The sequence below is a fragment of the Cheilinus undulatus genome, linkage group 19, assembly GCF_018320785.1.
Source record: "Cheilinus undulatus linkage group 19, ASM1832078v1, whole genome shotgun sequence".
NCBI classification, from domain to species: Eukaryota; Metazoa; Chordata; class Actinopteri; order Labriformes; family Labridae; genus Cheilinus; species Cheilinus undulatus.
In genome coordinates, this window is record NC_054883.1 from 31130945 (window position 1) to 31156443 (window position 25499).

Below are 25499 nucleotides of genomic sequence, written 5' to 3' on the forward strand. Positions count from 1 at the left end.
CCAATACCCTCACTTTTACTTTATGTTCCCCTAAACAAATCAGTGCACACACACATGCACACACCTATACACACATACACACACATAGACATAGCCCTTCAACACCTTCAAACTTAAAAGCTGACAATGTTATGCGTCCCTGCTTGTCTGTCTCGTTTTGTTTCCACTGTCTGTACTTTTTGGATGCAGTGTTGTTGCATCTTTCTGCAAGTATTGCAAGTCTGTTGTCCTTCACTTTGTCATGTTCTGTCTTGCATCACTCAATTAAAAAAAGACATCAAAAAGATCAGTTTCACTACTGCAGTGACTTGGTATTAGATTGTCTTAATTTGGTCAAGAGAAGTGAGGGGAATTATCTTAAGAACGTTTTGTATTAGATATAGCACAAAGGTTAAAGGCAGGTTTCTGTGCCGCTCTGTGGATTTGTTACTGAATGTTGTGTATTTAATTCTACTACATGTTTAAAGTCCAAACTAAGGACATGAGTGAACCCTATCACCCCATTACACACATTTAATTCAATCAAAGGATGCTCATTGTGAAAATACATATAGATTTTTAATGTCAGTAGACAGAAGGCAGCAGTACAAACATAAACACACATCTTTCAAATAATAGTCTTTAACATAATGTAGTAAAAGCTGGCGATTTTCTTCCTTTTGTAAAATCATATTTACATCAAATACTGGTCAGATCATAATCTACTGTATGACAAAGACTGGTATACAAGACCCCTGCTTTATACAAAGCAATGTCATTGGTGCAAAAAAAAAACAAAAAACACAATAATACTTTGACATTTAGTGAAATATATCAGGTAATTTTCTTAACAGTCTGGTCGAGTGTGAGGTTGAAGGTTTTTTTTTCTTTTTTTTTTAAGACATTGTAAATATCTAACATAGAGAAGTGTAAACATGCAGTAATTGATAAGAATTGTTTCCAGGTATCCCCTTTGCATGCATTATAAAAAGTCTGTTATTCAATTAAATAACTGCATTTAAAAAAAAGAAACTGATTAAGGTAAAAAAAAGACAGCACAGACACAATATTAAAGCTCCTGCTGTGTAAAGCTACTGGAGATTTTCATTTAAACAAACCTGTTGATCCACTGTGTAGGCATCTGGTATGTAAACAAGTCCGAATTGTTTTTCTGCACCCAGAGATTTGTCCATGATTTAAAAGAGGTATTCTTCATTGATGAGAGAAATTTGTAAGCATGAAAACTAACAAAAGATGATTGTTTTTAGGTCAGAATATACTGTATGATTATGAAATTACTGTAGTGGAACATCAGGTCACACTAAGCGAATACATTATTTCTGATGTGAACAAAGCTCATGAATTATGTGCTCACACTGTATGTGTTAAATCAGGAAAGATCATTGTTGTGAATTGGTGAACATAATTAAAGCAACTCAACCACTGACCCACAGTTGCCAGTACAGTTTCCTTTGAATTCCCCCACAGATGAAGGCAGAAGTCAGATCTATAAGTACTCCAGTTCATGTGCTTGGTGATTACTACTACCTACCTCCAGAAACACATCAGAACATGACATTTTAGGCTCATACTGCCAACGTGAGCATGAGAAAAGCTGCTGTTTTATGGACATTCTGCTGTTGAACTAATACGATGGTACTCCGGGATGTTTTGGACAAATAAATGACAGCAATTACGTTACAGACATAAATGCTACATTGAAAAGGAAGTCTTGGGACTTCATCTGAATTACAGGGGAATTCATGCTCGTTCCTAAAGGCATATACCAACTATAATACAATGATAGGCGATGATTGCCAATGATTTCTGCTCAACTAAAGCCTGGTTCAGACCATAGATTTGCAATGAACGGGACCTTTAGGGAATGTCCCTGGCAAAGGTAGCACCTGTCTACACAGAGCAGTCACATATAAAAATCAAGGTCTGATGATGTTGTCTGTGATCCACTTCTTCAAATTGCAAACGGTTGGACATGCCAAGCAGGTAAATGTGAAATGGGAAATGTAATTTTGCTGTAAATGCCAGCAAACATTTGTTCAAAGCAGAATATTAAGTTAGATAAAATCATGCTGCGAATTGTGGAAAAGATTACCTTGTATTCTTTTTTTACTTTTCACACAGAAACATCAGTCTAAATACTCCTGTCCCCTCCATCAGCTTTGTACCCATGCAGGATGCATGGCACCTATACTTGCTAATACATGAAAAACTCAAGACAGTTATGGCTTAATTTGTTCATGAAAAAGACATCATTCTCCACACATTACCTTAGTTATTATAAGACTGAGCTAGCAAAGCATGTTCGTGTTAGTGTAAGATTCTGCTTGACTTTAAAATCAAATTGGGTTGAAATAAGTCTGAAATAACACAGTGTATACTCAGCTTCAGGGAGAAACTGAAGGGAATCTAAAAGGGTCACGAGGAGCAAATTCAGCAGAGTTCAGCAGATGTTAAGGTGTTTTCAAAAATGCACAGAACTGCAGAAAATTTCTGAAATTTTTAGGGTGAGCTACATCCCCACCCACTGTGAGCTGCATCAGTAAACAGGAAAGATGAGGAGATAAGGAAAGGTGTCTTTAGATTTTCTAGAAACTTTCAGGGGTGCATATGTCAAAAAGACTTGACATATTGTTAATGAAAAGGCTGATGTTAGCTGCCTCGGGTTTTCAAAAAAAAAAAGCTTGTGTTAAGTAACACTTGTTTCAAATAATTATTCTTCCGATTAATCAAATATACAAATTTTTAATGTAAAAAATGTCTGGCACTTGAGACAGTGACTATGTGTAGAAGTCACATCATATTTTATGTTTAGTGCTTATTAGTAGATGCTAGGACACATTTGATGATATCAGTGCACTATGCGTCATACTGTTGGTAATAACAAATAAGAACATGACTGAAGGCTACATGCATATATAAGATAATAATAAAATATCAATAAAAGATTGAGTGTTTGTGCATATGCAGTTACTAGTGCGCTAAAGAGAGGGGTTGGTCCAAGTCAGGATGCATCACTCGGAGGTGCAGATGCTGAAATCTCTAGTGGAGGAGTGTTGCTGTTAGGCGGTCCCAGTCTCATAGTGTTGAAGAAGCCCGTGACCTGGCCGGGAACTTCAGCCAGCACGCTCTGAGCGAGAATTTCCTGAGGACCCTGAGAGAAGAGACACAGTGATGAGGTGAGAGCGAGAAACACATTTGAGAATGAACAGGGATAAAGCCGGGAAACATGAAGCAGCAAAATAAGAGAAGCAGAGTGAGCCGGGAATGTGTAAAGCTTGCATGGATCAAGTAAATGTTTAGTTATGATTAGTACAAAGGTTGATGCATAACTCTAAATAGCAAACTACTGATCACTATGACAGCACTCTACTGTAAAGAGCAAATCAATGAAAACAAGCAAAATGATGCTCAAAGCAGTTGTTTTTATGACAACAGGCCTAATAAATAAATAATAATTAGGGCTGTCAAGATAAATCCCATTAATTGAGATTAAGATCCACATTTAGAGCACCATTTCTTCTAATCATGATTAATCGCATGCTCTATTGCCCCTTTCACTACTTTGGTTCAGCCCCGTCAGTGTCTCCCTGCAGCCAAAGTGAGGTAAAACAAGTCCAACACTGCCTCTTAACATCTCATTTCTCTTTAAAAACTCACAGACAGCCCAGTGGACAAGCAAAAAGTCATCTTTACATTGGGTTACCATACGTTTCACTTTTTACTCTTCCATTTTTTCCTTCTCAACCCACAAGTTCTTTTTTCTGTGGTCAACTTCATGGTTTGATCTACCAATAAAAGCAGGACTGTATCCAAACAGGAAGTCAAGTCCCCTTAGTCAGACACATTAGGAAAATCAAAAAATGACGCAAAAACAATGCAAAATAGTGGAATTTTAAAATGTGATTAAAAAAGAAGATGTAATTAATCATAATTAATGTCAGAAATTCTTAAACTAATTTCATTTTTTAATGCTTTTGACAGTCTAATACTCATCCCATAGCTTCAGAAAAAATCAAGAAACCATTGCAAAAAAATGTGTTTCCCTCTGGCTCAACTATTAACAGGTGTTTGAATAAAGTGATTTTTAAACTTTTTTATATATATAATTTCTCTGAATGCCCAAATAAAATACTTTCGTTTAGGTTCTGTAAATAAAACTAGTTCAAATTTAAAGAACATAATATTACTTGTTTAGACTTCAGAGGAGCTTAGAAACCAGTATCTGTTGGAACAATTTTGAAGAGGTTGCTTAAAAAAATTAAGGGACCACTCCAAATTTTACTTAAATTAGCATCTCCACGTACACAGAAGTTCTTCTATTCCAGTATTCAAACACAAACACTGTGTCTGAAATTTTAGAGGTTGTTGGAAATGGTGTATTCAATAGAAAAATATTTTTATTTCATTACAAATATATACATAGTAGGACTGGAGAATGTGCATTTTACAGTGGTCCACTTATTTTCTCCAGAGCTGTATTTGTTTTAAACATTTTGGGGCCTGTTTATGAAATGAAACCATGCAAAATGTTACACATTTTAAGCTCCATGTATAAGACTAAGGACTGTCATAAACAGTATTCAATTGATGTGTCCATCTATCACTCTTCCTATTTCATCTTAGCTGCAGCCTGGCTTCACACTGTCATAAAGCCTTTCCTTATGTAAGTAGTGTTGCCAACGAATGCATGAATCTGAGTAAGAAAATGTAGTCTTTGTTCAACTCTTGATTCTTTTTTTCTAATCTTTCCCACATGTCTATTAAATAGATCTGCAAATTCTTATTTGCATTGATTGGATTATCAACAAATAAATACAAAAAACTGATAAAAGCTTTAAGATAACTTCGGCTCTAAATTAAGTAAATATATAGCCTTAAAGGGCACCTTAGCAGCAGAATATCCTGCTATAATGAGGACATTTAATGGAAAATCTAACTGTGTGTACTTCAACAAAACATCAAAATACTTTTGTAAATTATTTGGTTTTGTTCAGGAATACAAATGTAAAGCATTAAAACTGTAGGATCTCTTAAAACACTGGCAGACACTGAGAGAAGAAGCTTAGTTTAACAGAAAGCCTTGAAATAAATCTCAGTACTAGCATTTATATAGCATCTTGCATTTTAAGTTTAGATTATAAGGTACAGAGGGTATGCATGTGATGTCACGGTAGAAAGGTTTCTCTGCAGTTACAGCCACTGAATGACAGAAGAACAAACTGGTGTCAGGAATCAGGTGAAAGTCAGCCAAACTAGGCTTTAAATCAGCTAAAATGTACCATCTCTTCACTGTAGGCAGTATAGACCCTCAGCTGATGGAAATATGTTAACAGAAAAGTTTAGAGTCGTAATGTTACATTAATAAAGCCAGAGGACTAAGCAGTGTAGTTGCAGTAGCACACATTGTGGGTATCATATCATCAAACCTTCATGCAATCAGTTGGTGATAAATATAATCTAAACCCATTCTCCCTCCTCTTGTTTTAACCTTTCTGTTTCAGGGAAAGCCATAAAGTGACAGAACAATGACATAAGCATCTTAGGAAAATAGATATTTTTGTACTTGGACATTATACCCTACAAAGTCCCATTAATATGTCTGGTTTTACAGAGAAATATAAGTTATTAGTCCATATATATTTGTCATAAATTAAATCAACTGCTTCAATTCATTTTACTTTTATTTTGCTAAATACTAATGTTAATACAAAGAAACAACTGTATAAATCCTGACTATGAAGGACGTTTATTCAATTTTGAACCCAAAAGCGATCAAAGTGGGCATACGTGTACATGTGTACTTCAGACTTTGCTTTGCACACTTCCCAGGCTTTGACATGAGATACACATAAATGTTAGGAAAGCCAATTCAGGCCACATTTTGCTATCCATGGTTTACTGTGTCTTTAGTAAATAGTACAGATCCCAGGTGAGTTAAAACATCCTTAATTTAAGCTGATATTCTCCTTAATCATTCATGTTGTCCTAATGTAGGTAGCTGTGTGTCAGAACATTTTGACACTCAGTTTGGCTGAGGGGGCATCATTCAATGGAAAAGTGGTATCAATGCATACCTTCTATGAGATTAATTTTTTCAAAACTTACACAATCACAAAGTGCAGTTAGCCAGCAACTCTTCCAGACATTACTTGTAGAGTAAGTGTCTCAAAGGCTCATACAGACTAAAAGACCTTTAAGAAGCAGGGTGGTGAAAAAAGCTAATTTGGTTGTTTGATGACATTTTTACAGAAATTCATGCAGCCTTGGAATAAATGCAAGTGGGAAGGAATGGACCCGGGTCGCAGGGATAATCCTACATTTCTAGGAGGGGTTGGGCTCGCTGGGGGGCTTCAGGTGATATAAATTGAAGAAGTAGGCCACTTGGTCAGGCAACTCTGCCAGAACACTTTGAGCAAGGGCTGCAGTGCCTGCCTGAAATAAGACGTGCAAACATTTAAACATAGGCATGGTTTCAGCGTTATAAAGAGGGTTGGGTGGTGCATGCATGCAGCCTTTCCTCAATGATGTAGCTTACATTTTGAAACTGCCTGAAAGGAACAAACTGCACAATGTCTCTCATGGCAGCCTGTCCTGTAGCAGAGCGCAAAATCCCATCATCTCCATCCAGGAACTCCATGGCGCTGAAGTCGGCTCCCCCAACCCCGACAATGATTATGGACATGGGCAGTTGGGAGGCATTGACGATGGCATTGCGAGTCTCGTCCATGTCAGTGATCACTCCGTCAGTGATGATCAACAGCACATAGTATTGCTGTGACGTTTTATAGTGGAGAGAGGAAAAACAACACAGCAATCACTGTAAGTTTAAGTTCTAACTTAAAAAGCTATGTTCGCAAATGCAACATTACTTCAACCACATAAAATCGTTCTGCATCATTCCAAGCTCAATCTTAAATTTTAGACCCCTTGCAGGCAAAAATCTGACTTTTTAAAACATGTATGACCTTCAATTTCAACAATCTGATTTAAGAGTTTTTAATCAATGTCAAAGTGTATTTCCAGCCTTATTCTGATTAGACTATTGTTTAAATTTCAGTGATTTGTGTAAAAATTGAACTTTTTCTAACTTTGCGGAACTGTTTTCTGTTTATGAACTTCCCTTAAAACAAACTTTAAAAAAAACCTCACTGATGTAAACATTTTCACACTGCAGTACTTTGATTTTAGACTGTAGGTCACTTACAGAGGCAGTATTTTGCTGGATAGCCTGCCTGCCGAAACAGGCAACATGGTTGATGATTGGGGAGAAGTTTGTGGGACCGTAAAGCCTCACCTGGGGAAGGCACTGCTGGTAGGCCTGGACCACACCCTCTATACCTTAAAATAAAAGCAAAACAAAGTTAATCTGGATATGTTGAGTATAATTTGACATAATGTATACATAATTCAGCATAAACGGACACTATCAGCACAGGAATCCAAGACAATCTACTGTCAATTTATTGGCCAAAGACAATGTGAGGGGGACATTACATTTCCGATGAAATGTTGAAACAAATGATATAAGAATGCAGTTTCAGTGCATTTGTATTTTATTACTGCTATATGATTTTTATAACCACAACAATATCAGACAGAAATGAGGAGCAAACTAAGTCTCTGTTGGATGAATTGAAACCTGATCAAATTGAACAAACAGCTTTGTATCCTGTACAATTCTGTGAAATTTATGAGCCCAAAACAACTGCTGATGATTAGAAAAATATAAAAATCTTAGAAAACAAACTGCATTAGAGTCTAAAGCTTTTCTGATGCCCTTAGACAATTTATTTTTTCCAAAAATGCAGCAGTCTGAGTTCAAGTTAGCTTGACACATTTATTACCTGCACAAAACGGGTTTGATGGGTTGAAGTTAATGGGGAACTCATGACAGACCTGCAACACAAACAATACTGGGTTTGTATCTTGGTTACATTCAAAGACAAATATTTCTTAATTTATGTAATAATCACAGAGAAAACTCTTGACAAATGTTAATGTTCATTAAAACGAATGTAAAACAATCACCTGCATCGTAGGCGGGATCTTAGCTCCGAATCCAAAGGCAGGAAACATCTTGTCACTACACAAAAAAAAGAAAAATAGCTGTAATTAGGGTTTGAAAGGTTTGACAAAAAATGCAGTGATGTTCATGTTCAGTTCAGTTCAGTTCAGAGGACTTTATTAATCCCCGAAGGGCAATTCAGTTTACAGTTCACCCTGCCTTATTGAAACAATCTAAACAATTAGGGAACAAAAACAAACAAATGCAAAACATTCACAGCAGCATATAGACAACCACATTCACATGTCAGTGCCATCAGATCAGCAGGATCAGCAATAAAGACCATAAATAAAATAAATACAATGTCAAAGATGCATTAAGAAGTAAGACACACCTGAGACTCCAAATTTAGCATGAGCCACAAATCAGTTTCAGTTTACCTCTCAGCATTTAGCAGCCTGATAGCTAAAGGGATAAATGAGTTTGAGTATCTGTTTGTTTTCCTTGGGGTTGCATGATAGCACCGCCCAGAGGGCATGAGAGAAAAGTCAGAGGAGAGAATGTGGCCAGGCTGATCTATTATTGATGTTGATAGGTTATTAATAAAATGAGTCCCAGGGACATGCAGTTTCAAAACTGAATGGGTCCCCAGTAAAATATTTGTCTCTTCAGAAATAAACAATTGTATAATTATATAATCAAGTTTCACAATTAAGCTTTTCTTATTGAAACAAAGTGAATTTACACAAACTATTAATACTTGAAAGCTAATATGTTGACAAAAATGATTTCTTGTATTCTGGTGTTATTTGGCATCCATAAAAAATATTCAATATTGGAAGAAAGAAATATTTCCTTTCTATAGGAAATAACAAGCACATTACTCCTGCATTAATGTCAAATTTCATATTTTTTGTGTTCACAAAGGAACATTTATCACCAACATGTTTGATGTATCAGAAAAAAGTCCTCAAACTGGTTGAAATTTCTTGCAATTTAGGAATACCAAAACAGGTTTGCTGTGAAAACACCGTAAAGTATAATCATTCACAAGGTAACCTGATGGTGCCAGAATTATGCTCACTTGAAATCACTTGAAAAAAACTCCAAATTATCTGGACTTTAGCATAGCAGGTAGATTCACTTTCTGTATTTTAAATCCACAATAGACATCCCCTATCTAATACCATCCCAAAAACTGGAAAACATTTTTTTTAATTACATGACCTTTGACCAAAACCTGTCTGTATGATTCTGAACTCTGACCTCTTCATCTCTCTGTCTCAGTCCCTGTACAGCAACAACAGGTTTAACTTTTAATTCATCCATCTAATGTATTCTATGTATTCTTCTATTAGACTTTGGCATCTCCAAGCCTTGAATAATCACATGCTAACACACAATAACTAAGACTTGAAGGCAGTTATACTAACTAAACAGTTAGGGAAGTGCATGCTGACTGTGCAGAGGGACAGGGAATTTTCATTTTTTTAAGTATGGCTGTAACACAATAACTGGACCTACACATGTGAAGCCCTGAACTGCCCTGTGTAACCCTCAGGTCAATAGCGAGGTGTATGAAATCCTGCATCATCTGGAATCTCTGTTAGCAGACACCAACAGTGTCACTGTTTCATGTAAATATGTTCTCTGGTTCAATGTGCTTACAGATATCTGCATCTTACATCTAGCCTACATCTTCAAACAAAAATACTTGAGGAGGCTGTAGATACACTGTTGCCTAAAGTGTTTCTGCTTGTCATGGAAAATGTATCATACAAGTTTATGACACAGGGCCGTGGTTTTACCAGAACTACGAGCGGACCTTGCTCAGAGCTACGGTGTTAAGAAATTTTACAATAGCTGTCAACTTACAGTTTTATGTGCTGGAAAAATGATGATGATGGTAAGCCTGAGTTATTTGTCAATATTGAATCATTAGGAATTGGAAAGATGAGATGTGTCCCTGGAAAGTGATTTTTTTACGGTATTTCAAACTTGACATTGCTTCATGGATCCACCTGGATGGCATAACTGTAACACTCTACAACAATATTTGTACCTGTCATAGTCCTGGATGACGTTACCCACTGCCCAGATAGCAGCCAGGTATTCATTGAAGCCATGAGGGTTGATGTAATGCAAAGACTGAGGGGTACTTGGATCCCCGTTAGAGCCAGTGAAATCAATTGCAATCTGGCCCAGGGGAAAAGGGATTAATTAATAAAGAGAATATAGGATGAGATTTGATAACTTTCTCATTAATAATTATTGTCTATTCATAATAAAAACTAAGATCCAGAAAGAAAGATGTAATACTAACAGTGAAGTTGATCTGGCAGCCACCCATTATGTAATCCAGGAACGTGTACTCCTTTACAACCTGAAAATAAATATCATAAGATCAGATTAACATTATATAGATGTGATGGAGTAACAAATGTGTTTCCTGTATCTTGAAATGAAATATGTCAGCAAAATGAAATACATCTTAAATGCTTTGGCTGTAAAATATTGCAGTACTTTGATGCTTTTCTGTATCATGTTTTTAAAATCACATTTCAACCACAGTCTTCTCCTGGTACGAAAGCACCATTTAAATTGCACACATACATTACATTGTCTAAGTTTTTGTGCAATTTAGACAGTGTGCCAGAGTTTGTGAATAACTTTGTAGATAAAACAAATGTTTACCCTATTTTGGGTACCTAGGACTTATCTTTTGTTGCAGTGGCACTGGAACAGGTATCAATAACTTTTTTATTTTTACTAGTTTCTTATCAAAGTTTAAAACTCTGAAACTGAGAGGCAGCTTCATAATGGAAACAATTTCTATATTCTGGGACTTACTGTCAACATTATGCTTAAAAACTAATGCTGGGTGCAAAAGAGGGCAGAGAAAACTGACAAAGCAACCAACTAAGCCAACATCTTATAAAGAATTCCTGGAATAACAGCAAATATAATTCTAGAACAAGCAGCAAAGGCTTCCCAAAAAAGTCCAAAAAGAGGATTAGGGCTAGTGGAGGAAAAACATAATGCAGGTCACTTGGAGATTAAAGTCAAAATGACTAAAATAAAGTCAAAATTTGGGAAAAAGTTGAAATACAGTTTCAATAAAAAACGGAAATGACAAGAAAAAAGACGAAATGTCAAGATTTCAAGAATGAATGCATAGCATTACTATATACTATAAACGAAGAGATTCTTTCTCCTTTAGCTCATACACACAGTGTCTAAGATCAGCTGTTTGTTATATCAAGTTTTTACTTTTTACTCAAAATTCAAACTTTTTTCTGAAAAAGTTTTTTCAGCTTTAATTTTGACATTTTGTCTTTTTTTTCATCATTTTGACTTAAATTTCCACGTGCCCAGCACTATTTTTTCATTTACCTCTGGCCCTAATCCTGTAGAAAATGCTTTTACATTTATCAGTAACCAAAAAATCTAGAGAGGGATCGTCCCCAAAATTTGACCAATTATCATCCAAAGAGCAGCCAGAATAAGAAAACTTTTAATACAGAACAGCCTAAAAATGAATCCACAGTACCTGGCACTTTTTTATAATGATAACACCGGAGTTTTTATATCCTTTCTTCTTTTGTTTCTTCTTGCTGTTGATGCAGTCAAACTCAGCCTGAGAGAAGCAAAAACATAAATGTCAGGTATAAACATTGTATATATTCAATTTATATACACCTGGGATGCTTTACTGAGTGTTTTTTAGGAGAAATGGATAAAATATCATTTTCCTTTTAGAAAAACATCAATCTGACAAAAGGAGAAAGTGAGCTCACAGCATATGTTTGTGATGCCTGCTGTATTTGTACAAGTGTTGTCTCAAAGCATCCAATAAAGTCATGAGATCCGCTGTTGTTGTAGTCAAAACAATCCACCTGAGAAACAAAGCCAGTCAGAAGACACACAGCATATTCAGTTAATATTTGAGACACAAATATTTTACCAATTAACAAATAAACTATCATCAGAGTTGAAAAATCCAAACACACAAAAACATGCTTTAGGGGAGGAAATCTGGACGTAGGATAAGATTCCAACATTAGAAAACTAGGGGGAAAACACACAAAAGTCTTCTAACTAAATCAGAACAACCCCACTGACTCCACCAGAGAGATATACCTGATCCGAATCTGCACCCTGTTGCTTCTGAGCACCTTTAGTGTTAAGAAACAGGGAAAAGACAAACAGGTGTAGAGACATCATGGAGTGCAGACTAAAACTGTGTGATGCTACAGTTAGACTACAAGATGAAGAACCAGGAAAGCTCATGGATAACAAAGGAAGGGATCTATATTTAGGGACAGTGCTGACCGTTTGAGAGCTTGTCCCATTGGTTAATCTACCAGTTGAAAAAAAAATATATTTAGCAGATTACTAAAATCATGATTATTCAAAGTGGCCATTAGCAGTGACAGTATATGGGCACCTGTTAAACCAGTGCCCATGGAGGGTTTTTTATTCCAACAGAAAAATGTATAAATTAAATTATATATATATATATATATATATATATAGATATATATATATATATATATATATATATATATATATATATACATATATATATATATACATACACACACACACACACACACACCACTCAGCTTTCTTTGCCAGTCAACTCTTTCACCAAGAGAATCTTTGTTTTGGAAAATGCAGGAAGGGAGGTTATTTATACAGTAAATCATTTTGTCTGGTACTGAGTCTTTGGCAGCAGTCTCAGTTTTTCTTTTTTAGGTCCTAGAGAGTCATTAATATAATATCAATATGTTTTATAACTAAATAAAAATCCTCACCACATCTTTAACCAATTGTGTGAAAAGAGATGTTAGAAGCATTTTTCTCTGCTAGTGGCCCTCTGATAGTCACTGATCAAACAGAATAAGAAGACAGGTAAGTTAACCAATGAGCCAAGTTCCTTAAATCATTAACATATACCTATAAGATAGATAAGATAGAAAAGATGCATCTATGACTGTAGACCACCTTGTGAAGCACACACTGCATGCTCCACAAAGAGAATGGGCACTGATGGAGACAGAAACTCACTTGCTCTGTGGACTTGAAAGCATCACTTCCTGATAATGTGTGCATTTATGGGGTTAGAAAAAAAACACAAGGATGTAAACTAACGCCAACACACATTTCATTATTCAGATGATCAGCCCCTTATGTATACATATGTGTATACCAATGTTGGGGAGCATTACTTTTGAAAGTAACTCTTAACATAACTGAATCACAGACAAAGAAAAATAACACGTCTGAGGACTTTGCTAAACCAACTATTAAACCCCTTTATTGACTGTGCTGATCCAAGATTGCTACAGATGGCAGCCTCAGTACTTCATAAAGCTAAGGCAGCGGGGATTTCGCACTCTTCTCTAGTCAATACATCTGGCTAACGTCTGCTCTCTGGCTAATGAGATGGATGAACTGCTGCTTCTCAACTTGATAAACATGGACTTTCAAGCATCCCCTGCCCAGAGAGCACATTACAGCTGATTCCAGCTCTACAGAGCGGAATGCAATTCGGAACTCTTGGGGAAGACGAGGGGTGGCGTTATGTGCTTGAATATAAATGAAGGTTGGTGTAAAGATGTCACAATGTTGAAGAAATCGTCAACCCTCACTTAGAGACTCTTTTCATTAACTGTAAACTATTTTATTCACCACGGGAGCATTCAGGTCAGTATTAATATCCCACCTCAGGTGTGTATGACGGAGGCGCTGCAACACCTGGCTGATCAGATTACAGATGTGGAGAAGAAACACCTAGACTCCCTGCTTGTTATTCTTGGGGATTCTAACAGAGTCGGACATAGGAACTACCTAAATATAGACAGCATAATAAATGTCCCAGTGAGTCAAAGCAGGAGCTACAGGCCTGCTTTGACTGCACTGATTGGAATGTATTTGAAGATGCATCTCCAGACATTAATCAACTGACTGACGGTGTGACATCCTACATCTGTTTTTTTGTGAGCACATGTGTATGCACACCAAAACCTTCTGCACATTTAACAACAACAAACCCTGGTTTACACCAAAACTGAGGAAGCTGCAGTAGGTTAAGTAGGAGGCCTACAGAAGTGGAGATCGACTCCTGTATAAACAGGCCAGAAACCCGCTGGCAAAGAAGATCAGAATGGCACCATCACCCCTACCTGTGGGAAACCCCCGACTGGCAGACGACTTAAATAGCTTCTACACCAGGCTTTAAAAGGACTCATCCACCCATAAAATAGGACTGCCTGACCCCACCCCCCAATTCCCCTCCTGCTCTAAAGACCGGTGATGAGGATGTGCAACAGCTCTTTCAGAGATGGAAGATAGGGAACTATGCCAGGATCCTGTTTGTAGACTTCAGCTCAGTGTTCAACATCATAGTCCCTAAAATCCTCAACCAGAAGCTCAACAGGCTCACAGTGCCAGCTTCCACCTGTCAGTGGATCTACAGCATCCTGACTGACAGGCTGCAGCAGGTCAGGCTGGGGAGCATCACATCCAGCACCTGTTCCAGCAGCACTGACACTCCCCAGGGGTGTGTCCATTCCCCACTGCTCTTCTCCAATGACTGCAGCTCAGGGGACCCCACCGTGAAACTCCTGAAGTTTGCAGACTACACCACTGACACTGGTATCATCTGTGACAGAGACGAGTCTGCATACAGATGGGAGGTGGAACAGCTGTCCTCTGGTGTGGTCAGAACCACCTGGAGCTGATCCTACTTAAGTCTGTGGAGATGACAGTGGAAACGCCACTCTGGGTGGCTACTCCGAAAGAAGTGTTTATATGAAGCATTCTTATTCATATCAGGCATTTATTCAGATTACAAGTGATCGATGTAAACATAGCTGGTGTAAGGCACAGCTCTTTCAATGAGGCACACAGACTGTGTGCTTCAGTGAAACTGCTATTGTTTCAATGAAAACATACAGCACAAGCTCTTGAACTGACATTTTGCTGATATGTTTTCCTCTACCATTTCATCCAGAGTTCGGATAATAACACAGTTTAATGCTGTCCTACATACGCACGCTGACACAGTTGTGTTTTTTTCTAGGGAAATAAGGCTGTTTTTCAGTAATTAACTACTTCAGTTAAAAAGGAAAAGACCACTTGATTTGCAAATTCAATGTGCAACTTTTCAACAAAAAAAGTAATCTGAGTACTCTTACAGATAGCTTTGTAATGTGCTACCCCCAGCACTGTGTATGCTTTTAAATATTGGCACTTACCAAACTTTCACAGATGTTTGTCTTGTGTTATGGTTTTCAGATGCCCATTTCCCAGGGCTTCTATTTGTTTTTGCATTTAACCATCATATTGTATGTGGGACTGATATGTGTTAAGTAACAAATGTGGCTTTTTTGTTTGTTAAACAGATTGCAAAATTATTACAGCCAAGAGGATAGGACAGGAAGGATTTTAAAAGGCTGCATCAACCACCACTAGTGGAACAAAAGTAATAAAAACAATAAAATGAGTTCCTCCAAAGAGGAACTGCCTCGCCATCAGTGAGATGTCTCACAGTCGGTTATTGTCTGTGTGTTTACCTTAATGGGTTTCTCCACGTCACCTCCACAGAGGGATTGCAGCGGGATACGGAATGGTCTCCAATTTGGGTTTAGATTGTTTTTCACCACCTACAGTGAAAAGGAGCAAACACATAAATGCCAAAAACTCAATATTCCTCCTTCATGCAACTTTAACTTATTAACCCTCATTTAACAAGAAAAGCCTTACTGAGATCAAAAATCAAATTAAGTATAAATCTATACAAAAATATTAGTATAAATCAGGCAGAACATCTACAACAGATGTGGCTAATTCTATGTAATTTAGCATCCTCTTAAAAACATACAGTGCTTGTTCAAAAAATGGAGCAGCAAATTTAAATGCCATTTTTCCACGTTCAGTTCTGATTCTTGGAACAGACTGTAAGAAAACTTCCTGAGATTGAAGATGGTAATTTTCAGAGTTCTTCTGACAGATGAAGGTCAAAACATATGAAAGAAGACTGCGAACAGCCCTGTCCATCTGACATGTTCATACAACAAACAGTGGTGGGCAAGGGCTTTAAAATTAGTGATGAACCTCAAAGCTCTGTAAAAAAAATCGTATCTAGACTAGCATGTATGCTTTTAGAGCATGCTTGTACAAAAAACTGCTTTAGTCCAGAACAGGCATAAAAGTGGCAGCAACCAGTCTCTTTAGATTCAAAAGAAAGGCAGGATTTGATCCTGAAATAAAAATCCAGTTTCAATTTTAACCTTTTAGCCATCAGCTGAATATGAGGGTTACTAAAAAGAAATTAATCGATCAAAATACCAAGATATCTGTAGCTGGAGTATACTTGGTCTGCATACCATAAGCAGTGAGGATTAAGGCCAGTTTAGGTGGCTTAGATTTAGCATTTAAAAAAGCATGAGTTCTGTTTGTATTTAAAACAAGTTTTAATTCATACAAATTTTTCTGAAAATTGATAAAGGCCAGTTGTAGCTGGAAGAGAGCTTGGTCTTGGGAGGATGCTGAGCGGTACAATACACAGTCCAAGGCATAAAAATGATATTTTGCATTTATACAGCTGTTGCATAAATGGTCTTTTGGAAAACCTTCCTGGGCATTCCCTGGCCTAATTTGAACATACATAAAGTTCTTATCTACAAAAACCCTTAAGTTATGCACAAGGCTGGAATAGTTCCAACCAGGTAATAATCCAAATAGGTTCATACTTTCTCTACAAAATATCTATTGTTGATTTTCACTTTTTATAATTATTTTCTGTTGTATAAAAGCAATTCCACACTCGAGGTCTGGATTTTGTACTGAATATCATCTTTTATGAATATCTGTTTATCTGTAGCCTCTTGTCTGTGACGCAATCACAGCAGTGATGATATTCAGTACAGCATCACTACCTCTGATGTTTTACTTAAATATAAAAATTGTGTATTTCAGTACCTCTGTCCTGTGTGCCAGCTGCCATCCAGTCTCTGTCTGCCTATAAAATTCCAGGAAAGGGTCAGACTTGCCAAAGAAATCCTGGACATAAAAACTGAAATCAGAACCTGTTTGCAGTAATACTGCTAAAAAACAAAACTGCAAATATTCAATTGATGAAATGCAAGTCATGCATAAGTCTACTTTGCTGACTGATTAAACACTGCTCACTGGGATTAATGTGTTTTTTTTCTATTCATTATGAAAATCTACACTATGAGGCAAATGGTCTTGTACTACAAAGACATGAAAGCCGTGAAGATGACTGAAGATGATTTTGTGCCTAAATCATCCATTGAAAAAAGAAAACACTGGGTCCATCCAGTACTGTCAGGGCCCTTCATTTATCTAGGTCATTTGCACAGCCTCGTACGTCACAGCACTGTACCTCTAAATACACATTTTGACCTTATGTATATTATGTTCCATAGTTGGCACCCACATAATGGAGAGAGGAAGTGAGCTTCAACCACTGTTCTGAATAATCAACCATTCAAATGTAGAGATGTGAAAAAAATTATATCAGACCAGTTCAAAACATAAATATATAAAATGACAGTTTGGGAGTCATTGTGCAAATATAATATACACAACAAAAGATCATATTTCTTTTTTTGTGCAGCAATTCTGGATGAATTAATTATCTGAAAGGTGGTATATAAACTTTGATTGATTGACATTAGCATCCTTGTATTTCTAAAACATCAATTTTCCATTAATGATAGCCAGTACCTTTTTATCCAGTTTCCTAGCTGAGGCTTCAAATTCCACCACCCTGTTATCTGTTCTTTCCTCTGCACATACCTACAAAAAAAAAAGAAAGAAAAAAAAACAACAATTTGTTAAAACTATCAACCAAGAAACTTGTAGTCTAGTCTCAGATTTAAAAATTCAAAATCTTTCAAATGTTTCCATTAATCTGTTTGAGGTTACTTACAGTAATAGTTCCTCGTCCTGCTGGTCTTTTGTCTTTCATTAACAGTGGCTTGGTTAGTTTTCTTGAGGACACAATCTAGAAACAAAATATAAAATTCAATTTTAATTTAAAAGAGCAAAACTGTTTGAAAATCTGTAAATGCCACAGACACTTCATATGTTCAATCAATCTAAAATTAAATGAAAAGTAGAAGTATAAGGAATAAACATCTGTCAGGGTAGCAAAAGAAGCAAACCTGTCCCAAGGTGCACTCCAGTTCTCCCAGGAAATCAGCATCGCGCAGACTGCAGTTTTCACTATCAATGTCATAGACTTCGAATTTAAGCTTCTGCACCATCTCAAAGTAGTAGTCGATGACAAAAGTCTTGGAAAACTTTGGATTAAGGCAGTTTTGGATTTTCTCTGTCCGGCCAATCTAAAGCACACAAAGAGATATTTTAGTTTAAAAGGTGACTTCACATACACACCTACCGTACACCTGGATAGTAAGTTGGACTGGTCTAAAAACGTAGACTTCATCTACAAAAAGGGGCAGAGCCGCCTCTTTTGACTGAGAAGACTCCGATCAATAGACATCTGCAATAAGATGCTGCAGATGTTTTATCAGTTTGTGGTGGCAAGTGTTCTGTTTTATGCTGCAGTCTGCTGGGGAGGCAGTGTTAAACACAAGGATGCAAGGCGTCTGAACAAACTGGTTAAAAAAGCTGGCTCTGTGGTTGGAATCAAATTGAACTCATTGGAGGATGAGGTGGAGAGACATGCACTGAGCAAGGAGGAGGCCATTCTGAGAAACATGGATCATCCACATCATATCTCCCTCAGTGAGCAAAGAAACAACAGTGGTGGACGGCTCCTATCCCTGCGCTGCAGGACAGAAAGATTTAGAAAATCTTTCATACCATCAGCTATTCATCAGCTATTTATCATCAGCTACTTTATAATTCCACAGTAAACAGATGAGAATCCCAGACGAGTAAATTTCCCTTCGGGGATGAATAAAGTTCTTGTATTGTATTGTATTGTATTGTATTCAATACTTAATGAGGACAGGCTTTTTGTGTAATACAGGAGTGTTTACAGTGTCTTTTTAAATCGCTTTAGGAATGTTTCTGCTAAACTAAACTTAATCCTCCAACAGCATATTCCATACAGTGTCCTGTGAGTTCAGTGTTTAGTTACACAATGAAAGAAGTGATATGAACATGTCAATAGAGCAAGTAGCTATTAGCTATCCTAAAAGTTGCAAGAAGTTGCTAAATAAAGTCATCACCTCATTTACAAAATTGGAAATGTGCATGTAATTGTATTGGACACTAGGAGAGAGGAACAATGTTGAGGGAGTGACAAAAAAGTGAGTAAAAAACAGTTGACATTCCCACGAGCAGGTCACTACAAAAATTTCAGGATGTTTCAGGAGTGTTGTGCATGCATGAATAGAGTTTTGTTTTCCCTTCTTTTCACAGATACTTCATATATTTACAGAAGAACAGCCTTTTAACTTCCTTACCTCAGTCCAATGAGGTCCTGATGAGCTGGTCATAAAGAGCACGCACAACGGGTCCGACTTTGAGAAAGTATCCATGTCAAGCAGATTCTCGCAGGCGATGCTAATTGCCACCTTCGTCACACAGTCAGTGGCCCTTGAGCCTGGGATTCCGGCTGCCGCCATCACAGCCTCAGCAACTTGCACTCAAACACACCAAATGAAACACATAAAGACAGACTTTTAATATATATATATAATATAGCATGAAATCAGCTGGACTGGACTCTCTCAATCTTCATCTGGTCCAGCAGGCAGTTATAATGTCAGGACCTAAGTTCCAAATACCAGCCAAGTTTTGGCACACAGCCTGGAGGCATCTGCGAGAAGGACTGGTGTTCTGGAAAGGCCCAAGCAGAGCCCAGACCTAAATCCTTTTGAAAATTTGTGGAGTCATCTGAAGATGGCTGTACAGAACAGGGTCACCCAAACAGGTTGAATTCACAGAAAAATCTCCATCTTTGACAGAAATTTTTCAAGGCTGTTCATCACTTGACCAAACTGGAATAATGAGAATGACCCTGCATGCCATCACACTCCCATAGATAGACCTTTTCTAGTTTGCACAGATGGTCCATGATGGAGGTTTTTAAATATCACAAAGTATTCCTGTGATAAACAGGTTTTATCCCAGCCTGAGTTTGATATTGTAGCTTACTGAACCCACGTCACTTTCTGAGTGTTTAAAGTGAACGGAGGGGCCGGGCTAGAGATGTCCGAGCACATCAGTTACAGAGGGACACCGCTGATGTTGTGGTGAAGAAGGTCAGCATGTTTCAAACGTTGTGCAGCGTTTTAAGCAATGAGCACATTGTACAAACTTTATACACTGTCTACTAAATGGTGGCTTTGATTTTAAATTGAAGACATAGTTATTCTGAATATTTTGCATGTATCTTGATGCAGGCCACTGCAAAGAATCACCTGCACAAAGAGGCTGAGCCATTTCACATTTATTTCTTGAAAATAATGTTCTCTTCATATTCAATCTACCTGATCACAAAGAGTGACAGCCTCTTGAAGGGTAAATAATGGTGATGAGAGCAGGTTGAGTGCTCTCTAGTATTTATGAGATCGCACACGTAAATTTTCCAGGGATCAGAGGTATGACTTCATAAATGATGCTTAGCCTAAATAAAGTCTGTTATAGGCCACTTTTTCAGCACTGTTAACTTAGTAGTTAAATCAGTCTGTAGCTGTCAGCTCCTCCACATGTGTGCAGACAGAGCCATTGTGCATGATGAGGAGGATGTGACTGTCACATCAAATTGTCCCTTCTAGTTTCATTATTGTAATTTATTAAATAGAATGCAGTGTTCTTAAGACTGACCATTTGACAAGAATGGACAAAAGTTGTGCAGATGCTGACATCTTCTGTCACACCTTTCTTCAGCCTGGTAATGGTCAGACATCCAGCAGAGCAGGCATTAACATACAGGGCTCTACAGGGCAGCCTTTTAACAACTTGTGAATCAGCTGTGTTCTTCAAACTACTAAATATTGATATCAGTGCTTCAAAATAATTGGATTCCAGCAGAGAGATCTGTGTTCTTTGTGAGAGAAGTACAGGCGGTCCAAAAAGTTAAAGGAATAATTCTCCATTGTGACCATATCCTGTCCTCTTAGTTTACTTCAATGCCCTCAGGCCGCCACTTTATAAAGCCCTGTAGGAGCACAAACTGCTGTTTTAGAGCTTTCATTCCTTCTGCCATCAGACTGTAAAACCTTGATAGTAGTGTCATGATTGAAAACTTGTGTTTTCCTGAGTGGTCTAAACTGTGTTCTTGTGCTGGTGGCTCTTTCACACATTCTGACTGTAGACTTATAATGTCATCTTAGTGTATCTTTTTTTTCTTTTGCCTGCTGTTATTCTTAAACATGCATTTTAATCTTGCCTGACAGACACTGGGTGTGTCATTCTAAAAGGGGCCACATGAGGGGGTCTGCGTGCCAACGAGCATCATCGTCTATGTACTGGTGATTTATTTATTACTGTCTCTGACATTTCCTGTTGTTGCTGTTTATAAATATTTGTACGGTCTTGGAAGACTGCAGAAACTGAATTGCTCTTTGGGATAAATAAAGTTGTATGAATCTGAAATATCTTAAATGGCACAACTCATTTTGCTTGCTGGAGGACAGGGATTGTGCTCCATTTTCATGGTGTGAAAAATTACATGAGAAGTTAACACTGTGCTGTGGTTTTATTCTTTTCTCTCCATGTGATAAAAAACATGTATAACCTCAAAGACTGTTCTTTGTATAGAATATTGTGAAAAGGGTGCTTTGTTAATATGAATTCTATCAAACAGGTAATCTTTCATCATCATATAAAAACTATTAAAGAGAGAAAGTCAAAAGTAAAGATTGTAAAAAATGGTATGATCAAATTTTGACCATGTCTGTCAAAATGACAGCAAAAAGTCAAGTGAAAACTCTGGGATGCACACAAGATTTAACATCAGTGTTGGCCAGTATTAGCCCTTTTGACAAACATCTCCCATCAGCAGATAATGTGGCTGTGAGCCGGCATCAGCAGCAGATGTTTATCTGTTGTGAAGCATAGCTTTTGCCATCACTGTATCATCTTCTCTCATTCCTCCTTGATGATTTTCACACCTTGCATCATCTTTACTGCACATTAGCTACACGAAAACAAGTGCATTGTTCCACAAATATTATGACGTGTGTTGCTGTCCTCTTGGTCAGATCACTCTTGTGAAAGAGATCTCAATCTCAATGTTTTTTTTTGGTTAAATAAAGGTTTAAAAAATAATAATAATATTAATAAAACCATCCATGCAAAACACAGCACACCATGCAACACACAGCGCAATGCCCAAACTTAAGCCACGCCTAGTCACAGATAATTTGACTCAAAGATTTTTTGTAATCAAGTGACTCTCACTGCTTGAAGAATCATTTCAGCCCTAAATGAAATAAATGTTGTGATTATAAGCATCTGCCTTGGCCCTGATTTTTAAAGTCAGTGCATCTCAATTGCAAAGGAAATGTTTTTGCAATCAGACAATTTTGGGTGCTTCTGCAAGGAAGTGTGCCTAAGTGAGATATGCCACTCCTATTCCAACAAGAATGATTGTTATAATACAGTCTAAACCAAATCAGGCCAAATTGTGATATCTGCCTAATACTACTCTCCTAATGCTGTTGATTCATTGTGCCTTATTGCCTATATCCTCAGCCAATCAGAGTGGTTGTTACAGTCAATAATCACGATATACCTAAGTCATCAAATTAATTATAATCTTCATTATCTATTGAGTCACTTTCATTTGTTATGTAGTCCTTGTTGTGGCTTTTCTTGTTTAAGAAACTTGTTCACATATGTGGTAGAACTTACTGTTACAGTATAAATTTAAAAAAAACATCCTGTTTGCCAAAATTTGTTTTGTTTTGTTTTTTCTTTTTTTCTGAGGCTAACAATATGCAACCGTTTCCCCCTCCAAATAGAAACTTTTTGCTTGTTTTTCAATTTTAATTTACATATTATATGTCCCAATAATGTGATATTAAATGTGAGAGTAAGTTTTGAAATGAGTCATCTTGGCTTTGTTAAATAACAAACACCTTTTAAGTTCTGAGAGGTGTGTTGACTTTTTTCAGCCAACTGAAGTCATGACTTTAACATTGAGTCATTTTTTCTTAATAAACATTTGCCATTTGCTACAATACTTAAGCAGAAGTTAACATGATCTGGCCAATTTCCCATGTCTTCACACCCAGGTATGTTCAGGCTATGAGGAGGACTAAACCACACACCAAACTCCATTTAAAAAATAACACAAATATTTTATTTCTGACTCATTAGTAAATATCACTGAGAAACATTTCCTATTAAATACATACTGAGTCCTAAGGCTCATTTTGTTAATTCGGAAAATTAAGTAGTCTGATAAAATGTAATTTTCCGTCAGATTACAGCTTTGTAAGGCACAGAGTGCTGCCAAACAGTGCACTGGGCGGCGGCATCCGCAGCAAACTGCCGTAAGTGTGAACTGAGTTTGACGATACAGTACATGGAGCAGTCCTAAACTGATTAGGCCTTTTATGATACATTAATGAACAAATAAAGTAGCTAAACGATAATTAAGGATAAAGGTGATGCACTTAGCGTGTTTCATGACGTGTGAAATAAATATAATATCACGCTACTTTTCAACCTAGTTAACATAATGAACAGGAAAGTAACGTACTTAATTTCTTGCTGTTGCTTGAAAGGCCATTAACATTTACGCTTGTCACACTGTGTGTAAATGTGTAACGGCTCGTCTAACGTTACGATCAACGCCCATTCACGGTTTGACAAGCTAACGGTCATATGATACGTAGAAAGTGTAACATTACGTACATGTCAGTCACACAAGTCGATGAAAGCTATGTAAAAGTTAACTTGTACATCTACTTTGACAGCGAGCATGAAGAAATGCCAAGTTAAGATTTTAATATGTAGTCCCTACCTGGTAAGCGGAATTAGCCTGCTAGCCGCCTGCCCGTGTTGTGATGTGTTGCAATGGCATAGAGCTAAGGTAGCTGTAAGATGGGCGGGGTCAGAGAGAGGGACCGTGATGTAACATAACGGAAGGGGTGGGGGGATTTTAGGGATGCTCAGCCCAGTGAAAAAAATTCCCTGGTGTAAATCACCCCAAAGCAGGTATAATAATTACAAGTCATATTTTCCTAGATATGACAGTCGTCTAGAAAAACAATAAGTCTAGTTCAGTACAATTCAGCAATTTTATTTATCCCTTAAGGAGCAATTAGTTCGGGGCAGCTTATAACAACGGAGATAAAACGCAGTGACACAGACAGCAGCAAAATAAGCTAAAAAATACACAAGACCTAAAATCAACGCTTATGTAAATTAGGCTGACAAATGAGTAAATAGACTAAAAACATTAAAGAATAGTCTACTAAAATGGTCTTTGAGGGTAAAAGACAAAATATTGTAAGAAATACACAAACATAAAGACCTAAGTAGGATTTAATAATATGATTGCAGGGGGAATGAGTGATTCAAATGGTGTTTAGTTTTAGAACATATTTTAACAATACTGTTCAGAGTGTTTGTCTTTCACTAAGGTGGTTAAGCCAGCATATGAAAGAAAAAAAAAGACTCCTGATAAAAGACTGATAAAAACGACAGAGGACGACAGGACTGACTGAGAAGGAATTAAATTCCTGCAAACGATAAATTCTGCCCCTTCTTGACAATAGCCTCAGTTTTCACATCAAATTTAAGATGATTAACCAAATATATGCCCAAATATTTGATGACCTTACAATTTCAACTTTTTCATTATGAATGACGCACTCCTCATCTGTTTCTTTCTTATGTCTGAAGTCAAAGATCAGCTCCTTAGAAACATTTAAATCTCAAATGTTCTCATCACAACAAACAACACAACAAATTAAATCAGGTCAAGCATTTCCATGATCTGACTGTGGACCATGAAGGAGTGACAGCAGATCAGAAAATTTAACAAAGTAGCTGCCCTGACCAAAAATCCGCAATCAAGAGTTATGCAAGAGCATGTGGCTTTTCCAAATGTTTATAAAGGTTATTTATGATTAAAAAAAAAGTCATCCTCCATGCCTGGTAAGCAAATTGGAGTGGATCAAGTTTACCCTCCACAGGTAAAAGCACAAAATTTTTCACAATTTTTTCAAACATTTTCATGATTAATAATGATGTTAGACACAATACCAAGTAACAAAAATGTTAAACCTCAAAACACATTTCTAAGGAGGAGAATATAGATGCTGTTTTTTCATATTGTATGTAACTAACATCATTATGTAGTCAGAATCATGATTAGTGCTTGTTAACAATGTTAGTCTTTTTTGTAAGACCATAAGTCATCAAAATGACAAATACAGGTAAACTTGAGGCAAATAAGTGCTGCATAATTGGCACTGTGGATCAGTAGAGTTGGCCTCTATGGACCTGAAGGTTAAAGGTTCGATCC

General features: G+C 37.1%; 1 protein-coding gene across 3 annotated transcripts; it reads right to left on the reverse strand.

Annotated features, from left to right (window-relative positions):
* Nucleotides 1–542: 542 nt before the first annotated feature.
* LOC121527625 (copine-3-like) lies at nucleotides 543–24070 on the reverse strand. Of its 3 annotated transcripts, none has more exons than XM_041814643.1 (16): nucleotides 23991–24070; nucleotides 19477–19658; nucleotides 18205–18384; nucleotides 17970–18044; nucleotides 17765–17836; nucleotides 16994–17074; nucleotides 15586–15675; nucleotides 11803–11901; nucleotides 11556–11642; nucleotides 10329–10388; nucleotides 10068–10201; nucleotides 8029–8083; nucleotides 7845–7896; nucleotides 7205–7338; nucleotides 6536–6772; nucleotides 543–3151 (listed from the first exon to the last, which is right to left on the reverse strand). In XM_041814643.1, the coding sequence occupies exons 2-16, from the start codon at nucleotides 19636–19638 to the stop codon at nucleotides 3002–3004; spliced, it is 1668 nt and encodes a 555-aa protein (XP_041670577.1). In that variant the 5' UTR covers nucleotides 19639–19658; nucleotides 23991–24070; the 3' UTR covers nucleotides 543–3001. The 3 variants fall into 3 exon arrangements, with proteins under 3 accessions (XP_041670577.1, XP_041670576.1, XP_041670578.1); XM_041814644.1 differs by lacking the exon at nucleotides 23991–24070 and adding an exon at nucleotides 6318–6432 and having other exon boundaries at nucleotides 3017–3151; nucleotides 19477–23984; XM_041814642.1 differs by lacking the exon at nucleotides 23991–24070 and having other exon boundaries at nucleotides 19477–23984.
* Between the last annotated feature and the right edge of the window lie 1429 nt (nucleotides 24071–25499).